At 34.5% G+C, this 17134-nt stretch overlaps 1 protein-coding gene across 1 annotated transcript; it reads left to right on the top strand.

Moving 5' to 3' along the window:
• The first annotated feature begins 5445 nt into the window (after nucleotides 1-5445).
• On the top strand, nucleotides 5446-15238 carry LOC105789325 (regulator of nonsense transcripts 1 homolog). The gene is made up of 29 exons (XM_012616662.2): nucleotides 5446-6113; nucleotides 7299-7550; nucleotides 7623-7793; nucleotides 7903-7953; nucleotides 8078-8170; nucleotides 8313-8408; nucleotides 8588-8638; nucleotides 8714-8832; nucleotides 9384-9492; nucleotides 9598-9720; nucleotides 9799-9870; nucleotides 9979-10050; nucleotides 10135-10201; nucleotides 10425-10567; nucleotides 10646-10717; nucleotides 10808-10936; nucleotides 11036-11191; nucleotides 11356-11469; nucleotides 11570-11668; nucleotides 11774-11851; nucleotides 12147-12281; nucleotides 12409-12483; nucleotides 12630-12747; nucleotides 12934-13295; nucleotides 13389-13445; nucleotides 13529-13600; nucleotides 13957-14088; nucleotides 14168-14287; nucleotides 14502-15238. Exons 1-29 carry the CDS (start codon nucleotides 5595-5597, stop codon nucleotides 14631-14633), a joined length of 3789 nt encoding a protein of 1262 aa, XP_012472116.1. The 5' UTR covers nucleotides 5446-5594; the 3' UTR covers nucleotides 14634-15238.
• Nucleotides 15239-17134: the final 1896 nt, after the last annotated feature.

Below are 17134 nucleotides of genomic sequence, written 5' to 3'. Positions count from 1 at the left end.
AACATTGCATCCTTTTCCATTGTTCTTCACAAGTCACAAACAAAATGATTATTGTTTTAGTGGACATCTTTAACTTTTTTTCTTTTTAAATATAAAACCTAATATTTATGTATTTCACAATTAGCTCACGCTATCACTAGGGATAAGTATTAAAATCATATATGAATTTGTTAATTGAGTCTTAGCTCGACTGGTATTGTTGTCAATGTAAGAGGATGTGGGTTTGATTGTATTGAAGCGCATTATCCTCTTATTTAAGGGTTGGAGAGGAGAATTGGGTAGTTCTAGTCATTGTATAAAAAAGAGCAGATATGATATGAACCTATAATGAGATCAATGTTAATAAAAATTATACATGAATTTTGATACAATTTGTAATGTTATACATACACTTTAATTTTGAAAGGGTCTAAATGATTGGGGGGTTTTCAAAATGCAAAATTCTCTTAAACTTCTGTTATATAAAAAAGGGAGAAATTGTTAGCTTTGATGTCTCAAGCTTTTGATATAACAACATTTAAGATCAATTTTATTACCAAGTCATTTAGTAATTAAACATTTTCAATACTTGAAAAATACTCAATAACATGTATTTCAACTTGTATCAAATGTTTTTGAGTTAATACCAAATTGTTTCAATGTGTTTAAAATATTTTTAATGCAACTTGGTAGCTAAATTTTGATACTAGAGGTCTAGGTATCGATACATTGAAAGTCGGTAACCTTAGAATAAATTGAGAGGCTATGTAACAGCCCAATTTTCAGTGGTGTTAGAAACAGTGATTCGAGATCACTAAATCCAACGAGTGAGTTCAAAAATTTTATTAATTACTATTTATGAGTCAAGTGTGATTTTAGAAATATTCTTGAATTGGTGATTTATGTTTTAGAAGAAGTTATTAGGTAAAATGATTTCGAAAACGAGGAATCAAGAACTTAATTTCATAAACCAAGCCATAAATATTTTTATAAATATTTAACGTTTTGATAGTTAATTAATTAAAAATGACTAAATTGAAAAAGGTGCAAAACTTGCTAAAATGATTAAATGACTCAAGTGTTAAATGAGGGAGAACTAAAAAGGAAAATTAGCCCAAAGATGATAGCTTGGGCGGCATAAGCAGAGAAAAATCATGGAATTGGGAGAAATAAGGGTAAAATTAGAAAATTGTAAAAGTTTAACTACAAATTGAAATTAAAAGATTTTCTAGACATTTCTACATCAATCTTCAGCCAAAAACAGCCATATGAGAGCTTCTAAAGCTGGTTTTTCATATTTTTACATCATGTGAGTTCAATTCTTGCTCTTTTCTTGAAATTTTTGTGTTTTTAAGACTTTTACAATAAGGTCCAACTACTTATTTCATTAGTTTTTGATTTCATGGATAATTTTGAAGGTTACAATTGATGAGTGCTGAATTTTATGATTAATTCACATGGAATTGAAGCTCTAATTTGTATAGCGGAAGCAATTATGCCAAAAGAAGCTACGAAAGAACAACAGAAAGCCATAGAAAGAATGCACGAGAGGTGTTTGAGTAAATGCTCTCCAAGAATTCTATTACCCTTAAGAATTCAAGTTACAATGTATGAATGAAATGAATTACAAGAGAGGGGGAGACTCTCTATTTATAGTTAAGCTCCCCAAAACCAATGGTTAAGATAAAGTTACATCGACGGACGAGATTAGCCTATCCCTTAATTTTAGAGATTTACAATATTACAAAATATCAAATCTAATCTAATATTTACAAGATATGATTCCTAATAATCTTCTAATATTAGTTCCCATATTTACCAATATAGCCTTATGTTGCCATATCTTCATCATTGGGCCACCCAGACTTCAATCTGACAGGCTTCTTCAATAGCTTACCGAAACGGGTCAGTTCTTGTGGGCCAAATGATCCCCATCTAAACAATAGACCTCCATTGGACACATTTGGTGCAATGGTTACGGCCTTTGAACTGCGACCCATTACATATACATATACACATACCAAGTTTTAGTAAATACATTAGTAAAATTGTACTTTGATTCCTTTGAAATTTTATTATTTAATTTTAGGCCCTCCTAGCAGAAGGTTTTGGCTTTGTCCTTGGGACGAACCATCTTATCATTTATATAAGCACTAAGTCTAATGTTCCTAGCAACACATTCCTAAACTTAATTTACTTTCTGATGAACAAAATAGAATGAGGCGTGCAATAAATAGTGAAAAGAAGAATGATATCATGTTCAATCATTGAGGTACTCCATTTGATCCAATCATATAAATTAAGTCGAGCGATCACATTAAAACAACCAAACTTAAAAATGACATCGGATCAACCAAAGCTATATATAATCCAGAGTAGACTTATTCTTGGGCTGAGTTACCCGCCTAAGCCCGAAGGCTCGCTTGAAAGTTGAGTGAGTTTGGGCAAAAATATTACGCCAGAAAAATGAGTTTGGGGAAAAAATTAGGCATATTTAAAATACGAGTCGAGCTTGAGCTTGAACATTTAAAGTTTGAGCTCGACCTGTTTTCTATGTTTATAAAATGATATATTATGTTATTTTTATATATTATATACTTTATAACACATAAAAAACTAAATCTATAGTAATATGTAATATTATAATGTAAATATTTAAAAAATGTTAAGATATCTATATAAAAAAATTAAAACATGAAAAATAAAATCTAAATATTAAATTTAAAATAAAATAAATATTTCAGGCTAGGTTTGAGCAAACATAAAGTATGTTACCCTACCAAATCTATGAACACCTTTAATCAAGGTTGTTTGAACCAAACTGTTTTGGACAAGGAACCGATCCGAAAAAGGGCATTGAACTGTTTGGTTGAACCAATATATATATATAATAATTATTTTTAATAATTTATTTAATCGACCAAATGAATCAATGGAACTGATTGAGCTAATGAATCGATGACCTGACTGATTTAACCATTGGTTCGATTCTGAATACATTGCCTCTAATCCATAGATGGAGCCTAAACTTTAGAGGTGATCAGGGGTTGGGCTACCCAGCCCGGCCCGATGGCCAGTCCAAAAATGGGAGGGTTCGGGTAAAAATATAGGCCCGAAATATGGGTTTGGGCAAAAAAACGAGAACTTTTTTTGTTCGGGCTCGGCCCGACCCGAATCATATATTAAATATATATATATATTTTATTTTTAATCAAATATATTTTTATAAACCTTGATGCTGTTTTGGAGCTGTTTTATTGTTCTTTTGCAACTATTTTATTTTGGTGTTACTTGCTTTGGTTACAACATAATTTATGTTGTCTGTTGTCGCTTTTAATATTATTTTGATATTGTAAAACTTTTGTTTTATTATTAATTTGGTTATTTTTAGTTCTAATTTGTTTCAATTTTAATATAACCACTTTTTATTATATTTTCAATTTGTGTATTGCTTTAAGATTTGTTTTAGTCTCTTTTATTATTTGTTTTTTGTTTTAATATTTGTTTTAAAATTTTTTATTTAATGAAATAAGCTAAAAAAATTTAATATGGGTCGGGCCAGGCCGGGTTCGGGCTTAGCAATTTTTTTTCGGGCCAGGCTTGGACAAATTTTTAGGCCCATATTTCGGGCCGAACCCGGTCTGGCCTAGCCCATGATCACCCCTACTAGACTTACTCATAAGTTAGGTCATCTGCCCAGACTCGAAGGCCCCCTAGAGAAATGGGAGGGTTTGGACAAAACACAAGGCCTGAAAAATGGGCTTGAGTAAAATTTACGACATGTTTTCCATATGGATCAGGCCTTGAGCAAGATTTTTTTTGCTCGAGCCTAGCCTGACCTAAATATATTATGTTATAAAAAATATTATATTAATTATATATATGTTAAATAATAATTATATATATTTATATTTATATTAAATCCCTAACCCAATAACAATTAAACTCATAACCGAAAACCTAATTTTTTTATCTAACTAAATAATCCAACCCAAAATATAAAATTTTAAAACTTATATATAATACAATAGGATATTTGTTATATTTATTTGTATTTTAATATAATAAAACATTTTTATTGAAGGTAGTGTTTTTAATATAAATATTTTTAATGTGTTAGAAAAAATTATTTTAATATTTTTAGTGTTAGTGTATTATATATTTTAAATTATCTTTAAATAAAAATCAATATAAAAAAAATTAAATATAAGCAAATTAAATTTATTTCTCTTAAATTGAGTCGGGTTTAAGCAAAAAATAAATCTACTTTTCACATTTTATTAGGTATCAAGGAAAGTCAATTCTGGCCTTAAAGGATATGTCTCTTCTGATCAATAAGTGAAAATATTACTTTGTCGATTTATGGCAATATTATTTTTACCTGTGGTCTCAATCAGGAAGAGTCCGTATAAATCAATTATCTAAATATTCTCTCGACTTTCTGGGCTATCTTTCAAGTGTGCGATTAAATCCTTCAGTGGTACAGAGTCAAATGCTAGAAAATTCATCTCTAATAGATAATGCTGTGAAGACGTTGGATACAAGAATTCCAATTATTTCGCTCATTGGATCATTGTCTAAGGTGAAATTTTGTAACAAATTAGGGCACCCCATTAGTAAGCCGGCGTGGGCCGATTCCCCCGATTATGATATTATAGACCGATTTGTGCGTATATCCAGAAATCTTTCTCAGAGAAAGGAAAAAAAAAGATAAAGATATCGTTGGGAATGAAATTCTGTCATTTGTATCCCCTTTGACAGAAAACGGAGGGATCAATTGATGTATTTTAAAAATTTTATCCGTCGAGACTTACGGGCTCGAACCCATGACTTCTCGCTTTTACTGAGGCGATGCTCGACCAATTGAACTACAATCCGTGGAAATAAAGAAAAGTGTACAACATAGATAGTCTTATAATTTCATTCAAGCTATTTTTATTTAGATTTTAGAGTAAGCCAAAGTTATCATTTAATAGCCATTTTGCTTCAATCTATCTCATAAAAATAAATTGAAGATTTAGTTATGATTAGAAATACACTTTTCTATCTTTATCCATGGATTTTTCCTCATACTTATTCAATTGGAAGTATTGATCCAATTGAAAAAAATTATGTTTCGTAATTTCATAATCCAAAATTTCAATTTTAGTTAGAATATAATTAAAAATTATATCTAATTTAATTGGCCCTTTTCAAGCAATGTTAAATCCAAATTTAAAAAATTGATATAAATACTTTATATTACGCAAGCTAACGAAACTGTTTTAAATGGTAGAGTTCCTCTATTATATTTAATGATTTCAGCTAAGTTTTCCCTCCACCACACAATAAAACCGCGCGTTTCGTGTACGTGGATAATGTTTCCCTTACACCAGCGTTTTCCCTCCACGCGCTCTTTATTCGCGCTTACACACAACTCTCTCTAAATCGCATTCAATATTTAACGCAAATTTCACCTTTCTCTTTTTCTTTCTCTTTCTCCCCCGGTTCGATTTTTTTTTTCAATTCATTCTTTCCCCCACCAAACCCTAACCCTAATTCAAGAAACAAAGCCAAAAATCCCATTAGTAATTATCAAAATTAACGAATTCGGAGCACTGAAACCTTTCCATTCAATGGATTCTCAATTCGATACGGCGTCGCAACCTGACCCTGCCACCGACGCTTATACCTTCCTCGAATTCAACACCCAAGGCGAGTCCGATTTCGAGTACACCGACTTCCGTGATCCGATTCGTTCTTGGCCGACGCCTTCTGACGCTACTGTCGCTGATCGCTCAGCCTCCGACCACCATTCCGACACTCCCGCGTCCTCTTCTCCTTCTAGCGTTCCGAAAGGCGCTGGCCGTGGCGCGACGAGCAATAATAATAACAGCAATAGCAATAGTGTTAGCAATAGTGGGGCCGTGGTTGATTCGTTAGCGACGGGGATTAGTGGATTGAATTTTGAGGAGACGGTTGGGGATGAGGATGGCGGTTATGAGTATGGGAAAGGGGATTTCGCGGAACACGCTTGTCGATATTGTGGGGTTTCTAATCCGGCTTGTGTGGTTCGTTGTAATGTTCCTTCATGTAGGAAATGGTTTTGTAATTCAAGAGGGAATACGTCGGGATCGCATATTGTTAATCATCTTGTGAGTTCTTTTTCCCCCCTTATATTCATTGGCATAAATTGTTTGAGAACTAGTGTGCTGATTAAGTTTTAATGAACATATATTTTTTATCCTTAAGTGGGAATGGTGCCTTTCTTTTCGGGTGTTTGCTTTGGATTTTGTTGAGCTTATTATAAATGTGTTCGTAGATTGATAAAGGAGATGATTGTTGGTACTTGTTACTGGTACCAAGTTGATAGATGCACTTTAAGGTTTAAACTAGGTAATTCTGCAACAAATTTTGATTCAATCACAAAATGCAAGATTCTTTGTCAGAAGTTATGTTTCAGTTACTTGGATACATGAAATTATGGCATCATGCGTGCCTCTTATAACTATTCTAAGATTAATGAAACTTACATTTGATTTATTGAAGACAATTTATTTCCATCTTTCCCTTTGAGATTGTTGGGAGGCTGTTACACACTTGAGATGAGATGCTAGTATTTGGAATTTTTCTTTTTCCCGCTTGAATAAAGAGTTTACTTATAAGACCAAAAGAAGTTAGACATTCTCTAAAAATATTCAGACGTGTCTTTATGTTTGATTATGGCTTGTATATGATTAGGACCTGATTTGATAGTTTTTGACAGAAAAGGATAATAGACGGTAATAAGAAGTCAGGCCTTTATTCTATACCATGAGACAAGACCTTTTTCTTGTTGGAATTGCAACATGATTACGATTATGCTTTGCTTTAGGAATAGTTTTTTAATACATTCACACATGCTGAGGACCACCATTCATTGTTGCTACTGTTAAGCATGCCCATGCTGTAATCATTTCTTTCTTTAGCTTGGACTGGTTTTTCTGTATGCCGTCCTTGTTTGCTCTTTTTCCTCTTCTAGTATACCTTTCATTTGTGAACCCACAACCTGGCAACTTTTTGTTGCTTGCTTGACTAAGTTTCGAAAATGTACTTTGCTACTCAAGCTTGCCAAGGCAAGCAATTTCATATAGCCATGGTGTTATTCAATTTGTAAAAGTTCCCTTTAGTCGTGTACCTTTCATAGCTTGTTGTACATATATTTGCGTACAAATTGCTTTTAGTAAATATATATGTTTTTAACTGATATATTGAGTATGAACTAGTGTTGTAGATTCTCCAGTTGGGGCTAGTCACCAGGTGCTGTTGATTAATGAGTTTGTTTTTTTGTTGCTGTGTAGGTACGAGCTAAACACAAGGAAGTTTGCCTCCATAAAGATAGTCCTTTGGGAGAAACAATTCTTGAATGCTACAACTGTGGATGCAGAAATGTCTTCCTTCTTGGTTTTATATCTGCTAAGACAGAGAGTGTTGTTGTTCTTCTTTGTAGAGAACCTTGTTTGAATGTAAATGCTTTGAAAGACATGAATTGGGACTTGAGTCAGTGGTGCCCCCTTATTGATGATAGATGCTTTCTGCAGTGGCTGGTTAAGGTTAGCATTTCCCCAACCACATGAAAATAATCAATTCATTTAAGGGCTTTCTAATACATTTCAGTTATACAGATCCCGTCTGAAAAAGAACAGCTACGGGCGCGGCAAATAAGTGCTCAACAAATAAACAAGGTAGAAGAGCTTTGGAAGACAAATCCTGATGCCTCCCTTGAAGATCTTGAGAAGCCTGGTGTAGATGATGAACCACAGCCTGTGGCCTTGAAGTATGAAGATGCTTATCAGGTTCCCAATTTGCAAAGATTGCATCATTTTTTCTGTGCTTTACTATTGTGGAAAGACAAGAAGTTTCTTGTTATAATGTAGTTTACTAATTAAGTTGGGGCCTTTGCAGTATCAAAATGTTTTTGCTCCACTTATCAAGCTTGAAGCTGATTATGACAAAGTATGTATATTGTGTTCACACTTCTTATCTCCATCTAAGTGCCCTTAGTTCAATTGTCTGTGCAATATCCTTTTTTTCTTCTAAAAATATACTCATGTCTAATTGAAAATTCTGTTTTCTGCAGATGATGAAAGAATCTCAAAGCAAGGATAATGTTACAGTTCGATGGGATATTGGGTTAAACAAGAAGCGTATTGCATATTTTGTCTTTCCAAAGGTGCTTTAATTGTTTTCTCTGAATTAATTCTATTACCCAAAGGTGTTCTTGGTTGATCATCCCCACCTTTCCTTTCGAATGACGAGGTCTCTTTTAGTTTTAGAGTTTGATAAATGTTAAATCTGATTTTCTGGTTTTGTAGGAAGACAATGAGCTGCGTCTAGTACCTGGTGATGAGTTGCGTCTGCGTTATTCAGGAGATGCTGCTCATCCTGCATGGCAGTCTGTTGGGCATGTGGTATGTGTCCCCATGAGCTTGCCCATTTAATTCTTGTGTTAATATATGCTTGTATATATGCGCCATTGATTCTATGTATTATTTATATAAAACATGATTTTGTGGTATTCCTGAATAAGATCTGTGCAGCTGGTGTACTATGAGAAATGTACTTAGAGATAATCTTTCTGTTGTTTCAGATCAAGCTAACGGCACAAGAAGAGGTTGCGCTAGAGCTCCGTGCTAGTCAGGTAGTTTTGATCTCTCTATTTTGTCGATTTTGTCTTTTGGGAGTTATTTAAACATCGGTAATTATTTTGGTGCAGGGAGTTCCTGTTGATGTGAACCATGGGTTCAGTGTTGATTTTGTGTGGAAGAGTACAAGTTTTGACCGAATGCAAGGGGCAATGAAAACATTTGCAGTTGATGAAACTAGTGTTAGTGGGTAGGCTTGCTGACTTGTTTTCTTTGTATTTGCTTGTATATATTGTTACGGTAACTAGTGGCATATGTATAAAATTTCCAGTTTTCTGTTTGTATTTCTTTTGCTTCATGTACTGCAGTAGCATTTTTAATAAATCAATAGAGGAAATAAAAGATTTTTACTTTAGAAAAAAAGATGGTTCTGTTTAACTTGTTGACTTGTAATATTTACGACTTTGAGGGTTCATATTTAGTATATTTTCTGGGTATAGTTTCTTAGGCATGTTTTAAGTTTGGTTAGATATAGGGTTTTTTTGACAGATATGGTTGTTAGATATAGGTTAGGCATGGGTTGAGATACTTTTTTGTATCACATAAAGTTTTATCATAAAAAATTTGTTCTGTTCAGTCAGATGCCGACGAGGTCTCATTGATTTTATTCTCTTGTTATTCAAGGAAAAGTTGTCCACTTTAGTCTTAGCTTCTGTCTTGTTATTTATCCCAAAGGTCATGCATCTTCTGAACTTGAATTGTTAGTCCCTTCAATGTAAATTAATTGGTTTATTCTTGCAGATATATTTACCATCATCTGCTTGGTCACGAGGTTGAGGTGCAGATGGTTCGCAACGCACTGCCTCGTCGTTTTGGTGCCCCTGGTCTGCCTGAATTGAATGCATCCCAAGTATGGTACTTTTGTTATTTGCTTGGCTTCATATGTTGATTTTTGCTATATAACATTTTTCTTTGAATTTGTGTCAACTTGTGTTGACCTTTCTTTGATGGACAGGTTTTTGCCGTGAAGAGTGTTCTTCAGAAGCCTATAAGTTTGATTCAAGGTCCCCCTGGAACTGGAAAAACTGTTACTTCTGCTGCCATTGTATATCACATGGCTAAACAGGGTCAGGGGCAGGTAGGAGCGTCAATGCAATTCTTCCTATAGTTCATCTTTTATTTTGTCTCTGTTTCTGATATTTCAGTCTCTTCTCAGGTTCTGGTCTGTGCTCCAAGTAATGTTGCTGTTGATCAGCTAGCTGAAAAAATAAGTGCCACTGGTTTAAAGGTAGAGAAATTCTGCTGGTGGTCAAGTTAATTGCATTGACAATGTTTTGTCTTAACTTTATTTATGTGTAAATTAATACTTGTTCCTAATTATGTCTTTTGTCTAAAGGTTGTAAGACTTTGTGCAAAATCAAGAGAAGCTGTAAGTTCTCCTGTTGAACATTTGACCCTGCATTATCAGGTTTGTGTTGTCTAATTTTGTTATCTCTGCTGTTCCTCATTTGTTGTGCATAGCATTATTCATGTTGGCAATTGCTGCATGCAGGTTCAACATCTTGACACATCTGAGAAGAGTGAACTTCACAAGTTACAACAATTGAAAGATGAACAAGGTTGGGATAATTTTCCTGTTCTCAATGATGAGAAACAATTTATTTAGATGGATATTTTTTTGATGAAAATGTTCCAGTTAGAGTTACTGGGACATGGCCGTGGTTAGACTGTGATGAAAAGGAGGTTTTCAATTAACTTGTAGAGTGACAATGAATATTCTTGTCTTGCTTGAAAATTAAAATCTTACTTATGCTGAATTTTGTTTAATTGCACTATTTACAGGTGAGTTGTCGAGCAGTGACGAGAAAAAATACAAAGCACTGAAGCGAGCAACTGAGAGGGAAATATCCCAAAGTGCTGATGTCATTTGTTGCACTTGTGTTGGGGCTGGAGATCCTAGATTGGCTAATTTTAGGTTCCGTCAGGTTGAATAAATCAGACATGTAATTTTTGATGATCTCTAAAAAGATAAAAGCTCTTATATCCTTTTTTCTCTTTATTAGGTACTTATTGATGAATCTACTCAGGCGACGGAACCTGAGTGTCTCATTCCTTTAGTTCTTGGCGCGAAGCAGGTAACGGAGGATCTAACTTATCAATATATGATTTCTCTTGTTTCCCTTGACATTTCTTGTTTGGTTTTCTAATGAGTATTTTTATTTTAGGTTGTTCTTGTTGGTGATCATTGCCAACTTGGTCCTGTTATTATGTGCAAGAAAGCTGCCCGTGCTGGATTAGCACAGTCTTTGTTTGAACGTCTAATTTTACTTGGTGTTAAGCCAATTAGATTGCAGGTGATGCCCTTTATTTTTGTTGGTTTTTCCCTTCATTTGTATGTAATTGCTGATAGAAAACATGTCTGTCTTATAGTAAATGTTTCTGTTCTATTTTAGGTTCAATATCGTATGCACCCATGTTTGTCAGAGTTTCCTTCTAACAGCTTCTATGAGGGCACCTTACAAAATGGAGTGACAATCAATGAAAGGCAATCTTCGGGCATTGATTTCCCTTGGCCTGTGCCTAATCGTCCCATGTTTTTTTATGTACAGGTATTGGAACTGTGTTTAGGTATTCATATTCTTTTTTATCCATAGCTGTGTGTTGGTTTGGAGGGATGAGGATGGAAAGGGCATCACATTTGATTTAATTTGCCTACAGTTGAGTTCTTTATATATTCCATGGTTTGTTTTGTAATTACATAATTTTGTTTTAGATGGGGCAAGAGGAGATTAGTGCTAGTGGAACATCATATCTAAATAGAACTGAGGCTGCAAATGTTGAAAAGATTGTTACCACATTCTTGAGGAGTGGTGTTGTTCCTAGTCAGGTGATTTTGTGGACTTCTTTTCTTTTTAATAAAGTTTTTTTCACATCTATATCGGTCAGCATTATAACTTTTCGTTAACAACCATTTCAAAATATTATAGATTGGGGTCATAACACCTTATGAGGGACAAAGGGCGTATATTGTGAATTATATGTCAAGAAATGGTGCTTTGAGACAGCAGCTTTACAAGGAAATCGAGGTTATTTGCAGCTTTGAATTTAAAGAATAAATGCTGTTATGATGTTTTTCGTACTGTAATTAACTTCTTTTTTTTTTTTTTTAACTTTGTGGGGGGTTTTATAAGGTTGCAAGTGTCGATTCTTTCCAAGGAAGGGAAAAAGATTACATCATCTTGTCTTGTGTGAGAAGTAATGAGCATCAGGTTAGTTAACATATATGAGATATAGATATAACATTTGCAGCTTTGCTTTGGGAATGAATTTTGATCTGACTGAATTTATCAGTCATTTATGTCAAACTAATTCTCAATTTTGAGCATCCATAAGTTTTGCTAAAAGCCTAAAACTGTTTCACCTGCTTTATAATTTCAGATCAGCCTCTGGTTACGGTGTTCATTCTATGTTTAATACTAATACTATAACCTTATCTGCTTGTCTCTTTATGCTTTAATATGAGAAAAAACTATTGTTGCTGAACTGTTTTATCCAATCTTTTAGGGTATCGGATTCCTAAATGATCCTCGCAGGCTTAATGTTGCCCTAACACGTGCTCGATATGGTATAGTAATTCTTGGAAATCCTAAAGTTCTTAGCAAACAAGCTCTGTGGAACGGTTTATTGACACATTACAAGGTATCTTTCTATTTTTCTTTGTAACAATGCTAGCAGTATGTATGTGAATGTTAAGATTGCTTGTTGTTAATTGTGCCCCCGAGAATTTTACTATCTGTCTCTGATCCCTTTCTGTTAAAATTTGCAGGAACATGAGTGCCTGGTTGAAGGACCCCTCAATAACTTGAAGCAGAGTATGGTTCAATTCCAAAAGCCCAAAAAGGTTTGTGCATGGAATGAAAGGATGGTGTCTATTATCTGTTCAAGTTTCTAGCTTTTGCTTTTGTTAATTGCTGCCCTCATTTACCTTTAGTTATCAGAGGTTGTCAAGGATAATGTGAATTCAAATGATGTTTGTGTTTCTTGTAGATTTACAATGACCGGAGACTTTTCTTTGGAGGTGGACCTGGGATTGTGCCTAGTGATAATTTTGGGTCTGCTGCCTCAACTAGTCCAAATGCTGATAGAAGAGGCAGTCGTGCTCGAGGTAAGCTTTTGAGTATATTGAGTGTGCATGCTACATGTCTTTCATTTCATCACTGTGGGGTTTGAACACCTGCAAGTGATGCGTCTTATACTGACTTGCACAATAGCTGTAGAATATGCCTTGGGAACTTGTATTATTGTTAACAGATATAAATATCTGTGGACCTTCTTATCTTGTCAATTACAGGTGCTTATATGCCTCCTGGTCCACCCAATGGTACTCACAAGCCTGGAGTGCACCCTTCTGGGTTCCCAATGCCTCGGGTTCCACTTCCACCTTTTCCTGGTCCTCAGCCTTACGCTATTCCTGCTCGTGGAGCTGTACATGGACCAGTGGGAGCTGTTCCTCAGGTACCTCAACCTGGAACTCGAGGCTTTGGGGCTGGGCGTGGTAATGGTGGTGCTCCTATCGGTAGTCATCTTCCACACCAGCAAGGCACACAGCAAAACATTGGAACTATTGGATCTTCTTTCAACTTCCCTCTGGAGAATCCAAATAGCCAGCCATCCGTGGGTGGTCCATTATCTCAGCCTGGATTTGTCAACAATGTTCGTACTTGACTGTTCCCTTCTATTTTTGTTTTAGTTCTTATACCTTCTCTTTGACATTGTGGAACTAAGTGTGTTTATCATCTATAATAGGTCCAAGGGCCGAGTCAAACTTTCCGTGATGGATTTTCAATGGGAGGAATGTCCCAGGTACTTAATCTTTGCTGGAATCTTCTGTTTTTTTCTTCAATAATTGCAATTTATGTTCTTGATAACAACTTATAATCACACAGGACTTCTTGGGTGATGACTTCAAAAGCCAAGGCTCACATGTCCCTTATAACATTGCTGATTTTTCTACACAGGTATAGGCTCTTAACTAGTATTTTTATTAATAGTTTAGTATGACAAATCAGTTAGCGGGGTTTGCTTGGTATCAACTTTGAAATTTATAAGAGATTGTATCAGTGGGTCATTTCTAACTTGCCGATCCTCAATGTCTTAAAATAAACAAGGGGAAAGAAACATTTTAAAAAAGAAGTATCATGGCAATTAAACTGGATGTTTCCTGAGGGCATTATAGGGGTATTGAATATGTTCAGAATAATCTATTTTTCATAAATTTCTCTCTTCTCTTTGTTCTATGAATAGAACAAGAAAGCTTCTCTCTATGTTCCAATTTCTTTTCTAAAATTTTGGTTGCTTATGTGTTTGTTTGTAGGCTTCTCAGAGTGGATATGCTGTTGATTACGTTACACAAGGAGCACAGGGCGGGTTTCCAGGGAACTTCCTAAACCAGAATTCTCAAGCTGGATATTCTCGTTTTGGTTCTGGAAATGATTTCATGTCTCAGGTTTGCCCAACGTGCTGTGGTGTGATTAGTTTATATTTTTTCCCATTTTTCCTTCCTGACGATATTCATATTTTTACAGGACTACATGAATCATGGATCACAAGGCCTGTTTACTCAGGCTGGCTTTAATGACCCTTCTCATGATGATGCATCTCAAAGCCACTTTGGCGTGTCTAATCCCAACCAGCTTCAGTCCCAGGTTGGTTCTTATATCATCGTTTATTGATAAAGAATAATTGTCGACTAAATGTTCAAGTAGGCAATATGTAAAATCTGTTTCCTAATTAGGAAGTTGCTTTTTAATGCTTGTCCGGTTAGAGAACAGTAATATTGTGAGATCATTATGTTACATACGTGACCTTTTTATCTAGTTTCCTGTATTAAACGGAGAGTATATGGCTATCTGTTTCCAGGGCTTGATGAATTCTCTCTACTCCCAGTCCTTTTCCCACTACAACACACAGCCACTGAACTTGCCGGCTCCTCAACAGCAGCCTCAGCAGGACCAGGGCTCCCAAAACCAGAAACTTCACTATAACGGTTAAGAATAAAGATGCATATGGCTTTGATGGGTTATAGTCTTTTGCAATCAGCAACTTGGTTTGTGCTGTCCTTGTTTGCCCAAAACATACAACTCCAAAGATGCTTAACCGTTTGCCTGTTTTGAGGTCAGTTAAATTTGTGTCCATAACCTGTAAGATACAATTCCTTACGGTGGGAATAAGTATAAATAGAAGTAAGAGTAAGATGGTTATGGGGACTATGTGAAAACACTAGGGAGTGCATCCAGGGCTGTGAAAAGAAAAGGATAACCCCCAAATACCTGTTTTGAAGAAATGTTATTGATTCAAAAGAGCATTACATGGTAGGGTTTTGTCAAAAGGGTTCGATATTAAAGATGGCAGGCCGTTGATTTAACTTATGGGATAAAAAAACCCATTATAGATACAGAGAGAGGCAGTTACAGGTGAAGAAACATTTTGTATAGCGTGCTGCTGGGGAATATCGGCTGACCCTTTCAGCTCAACCTGAAATGTAATTCTACTCTTTAACTACTGCTAGTAGACAAGGCCAGTATGTTGGAAAGTGTTCTTGGTGTTTGTAGACACATTACTTTGCATATAAAATGTTGTTGATGGCTTTGATATGAGATTGTTTTTTGCCCGTATATTTACAATGGGTTCACACTACACAAACCACAAACAGGGAGGTAAGAGCTGCGGTTCAGAAATTGGGTTTGTTTCGACCATAGAGATGTCATAATGGCTCATAATGAGCCTGGTGTTCTATCTTTCTTTTAAAACTCAGATACAGATGATGTACTTGAGATTGCCAACTCTCTGCAAACACCAATGTTTCTTTCCCCTTCTTTATTAATACTCCTCAAGAAATCCAAATGATAAATTTTATTTTTTCATGATATCCTATCAAATTAAATGGCAATGTATGGGAATTTGCAGTAAAAATTCAGCTAAGTCATTGGAATTTTCAATAGAACAAATAGATGAAATCATTGTTTGGTTATTCCGTAATCCACATCAGTTTTTAATAGTACAAATAAATGAAATTTTGAGTTGAAATATATGAATTAATTTATTTATTTCTTGAGTAAAGAGAACAAAATATAATTTGACTCTTAATACAGGGGTTTCTATGGCATTTTTATCGATTTCTTCCTACTAAAGTGATTTGTGATCTCTCAACAATAAGTTCAACTTTGTGCTGAACAGAAAGCTGAAAAAAAATCAAAAGATTAATACAGAAAGAACCGTATGTGATAATCTACTTTCATGGGTAATCACTTCTCTGCATAAATTTCTCTCAAATATCTTTAACCCTTTGTCATAAGATTCACATCCATGAATGTTCTTTAATTTTAGGCCATGAAGGTGCATAAAAAAAAACATCGTCAAAAGTAAGTTTACAAAATGTTGAGGACATCAATAATCGATGTAGAGAACATTTTCGGCTACTTTGGTGCAAAAGAAATGTTAACAAAATCATGGTCCAAGCCATTAGAGTATCCATTCCAATGAAGGTCCCAACATTAATTTTCACTTACTCGAACCTGCCCGTTTGCCACCTTAATCACCATGGTTTAACAATGAGAGGGTTATCAATCCGTGAAATTGTTTTCCCATCTTTGGAGTTTAAAGCCCTAAAAATCAAGCCATGCTTCCTTTTTATTAAACATGACGGCCCAAAGGTAACCACAAACATGCAAGTTGGAAGATCCATGTCATAAGATAATTTATTTGGGTTAATATTATATTTGATATTTATATTTGATTTCAATGTTCAATTTGGCGTTTTAGTTTATGTGCACTCTAGTAAAAAATATAGGTACTTAATTAGGATAAAAGAAAAACTCAAGTACCAAATTGAACATTGAAATCAAACTAAGGTACTTGTATGGGAGAAAGAAAAACTCAAGTATCAATTTGAGAAAACTCATGTACCAAACTAAACATTGAAGCCAAACTTAAGTACCGAATTATGACAAAAAATTTAAGTATAAAATTGAACATTAAAGTCAAACATAGGTACCAAATAGTATATTAACATTTTTTAGAATCAATGTATTTTACGTCTATTTTATTGTTTATAAAGATTAATTATTTGGTAGTTCATGATTTCTTTTCCCAATAATATCTCATTAAAATTGAATATGAATTCTTCCATTTAGAGTGTACAATACCTTACCATTATACTAAATATTTATCGGTATAGAATTAGGATCAATAGACATTTGACTTTTAATGTTTGACATTCCAACCAAAAAACAAAATAAATAAATAAAAAAACCATGCTTATGGCAGCAGCACTCAACATTTTCTTTCTTTAGGGCAAGTAAAAGTTAGCCGACCACCTTAAAGTATATATATCATTCACTTTCTTCATATCTCATCTTTATACTTGTCAACCCAATTTGTTTATTGTTAACCCTAATTTTATCTTATATTTAAGCCTAAATATTATGCTTAAACCTTTCAATAAAGAAGGTTTGAAATTTGTGATTTCCCAATAGTATCTTCTCCTTAATTAA

The sequence above is a fragment of the Gossypium raimondii genome, chromosome 2 (assembly GCF_025698545.1).
Source record: "Gossypium raimondii isolate GPD5lz chromosome 2, ASM2569854v1, whole genome shotgun sequence".
Taxonomy (NCBI): Eukaryota; Viridiplantae; Streptophyta; class Magnoliopsida; order Malvales; family Malvaceae; genus Gossypium; species Gossypium raimondii.
Note: the sequence above shows the minus strand (reverse complement) of the source record. Positions and strands in the feature narration are given on the sequence as shown.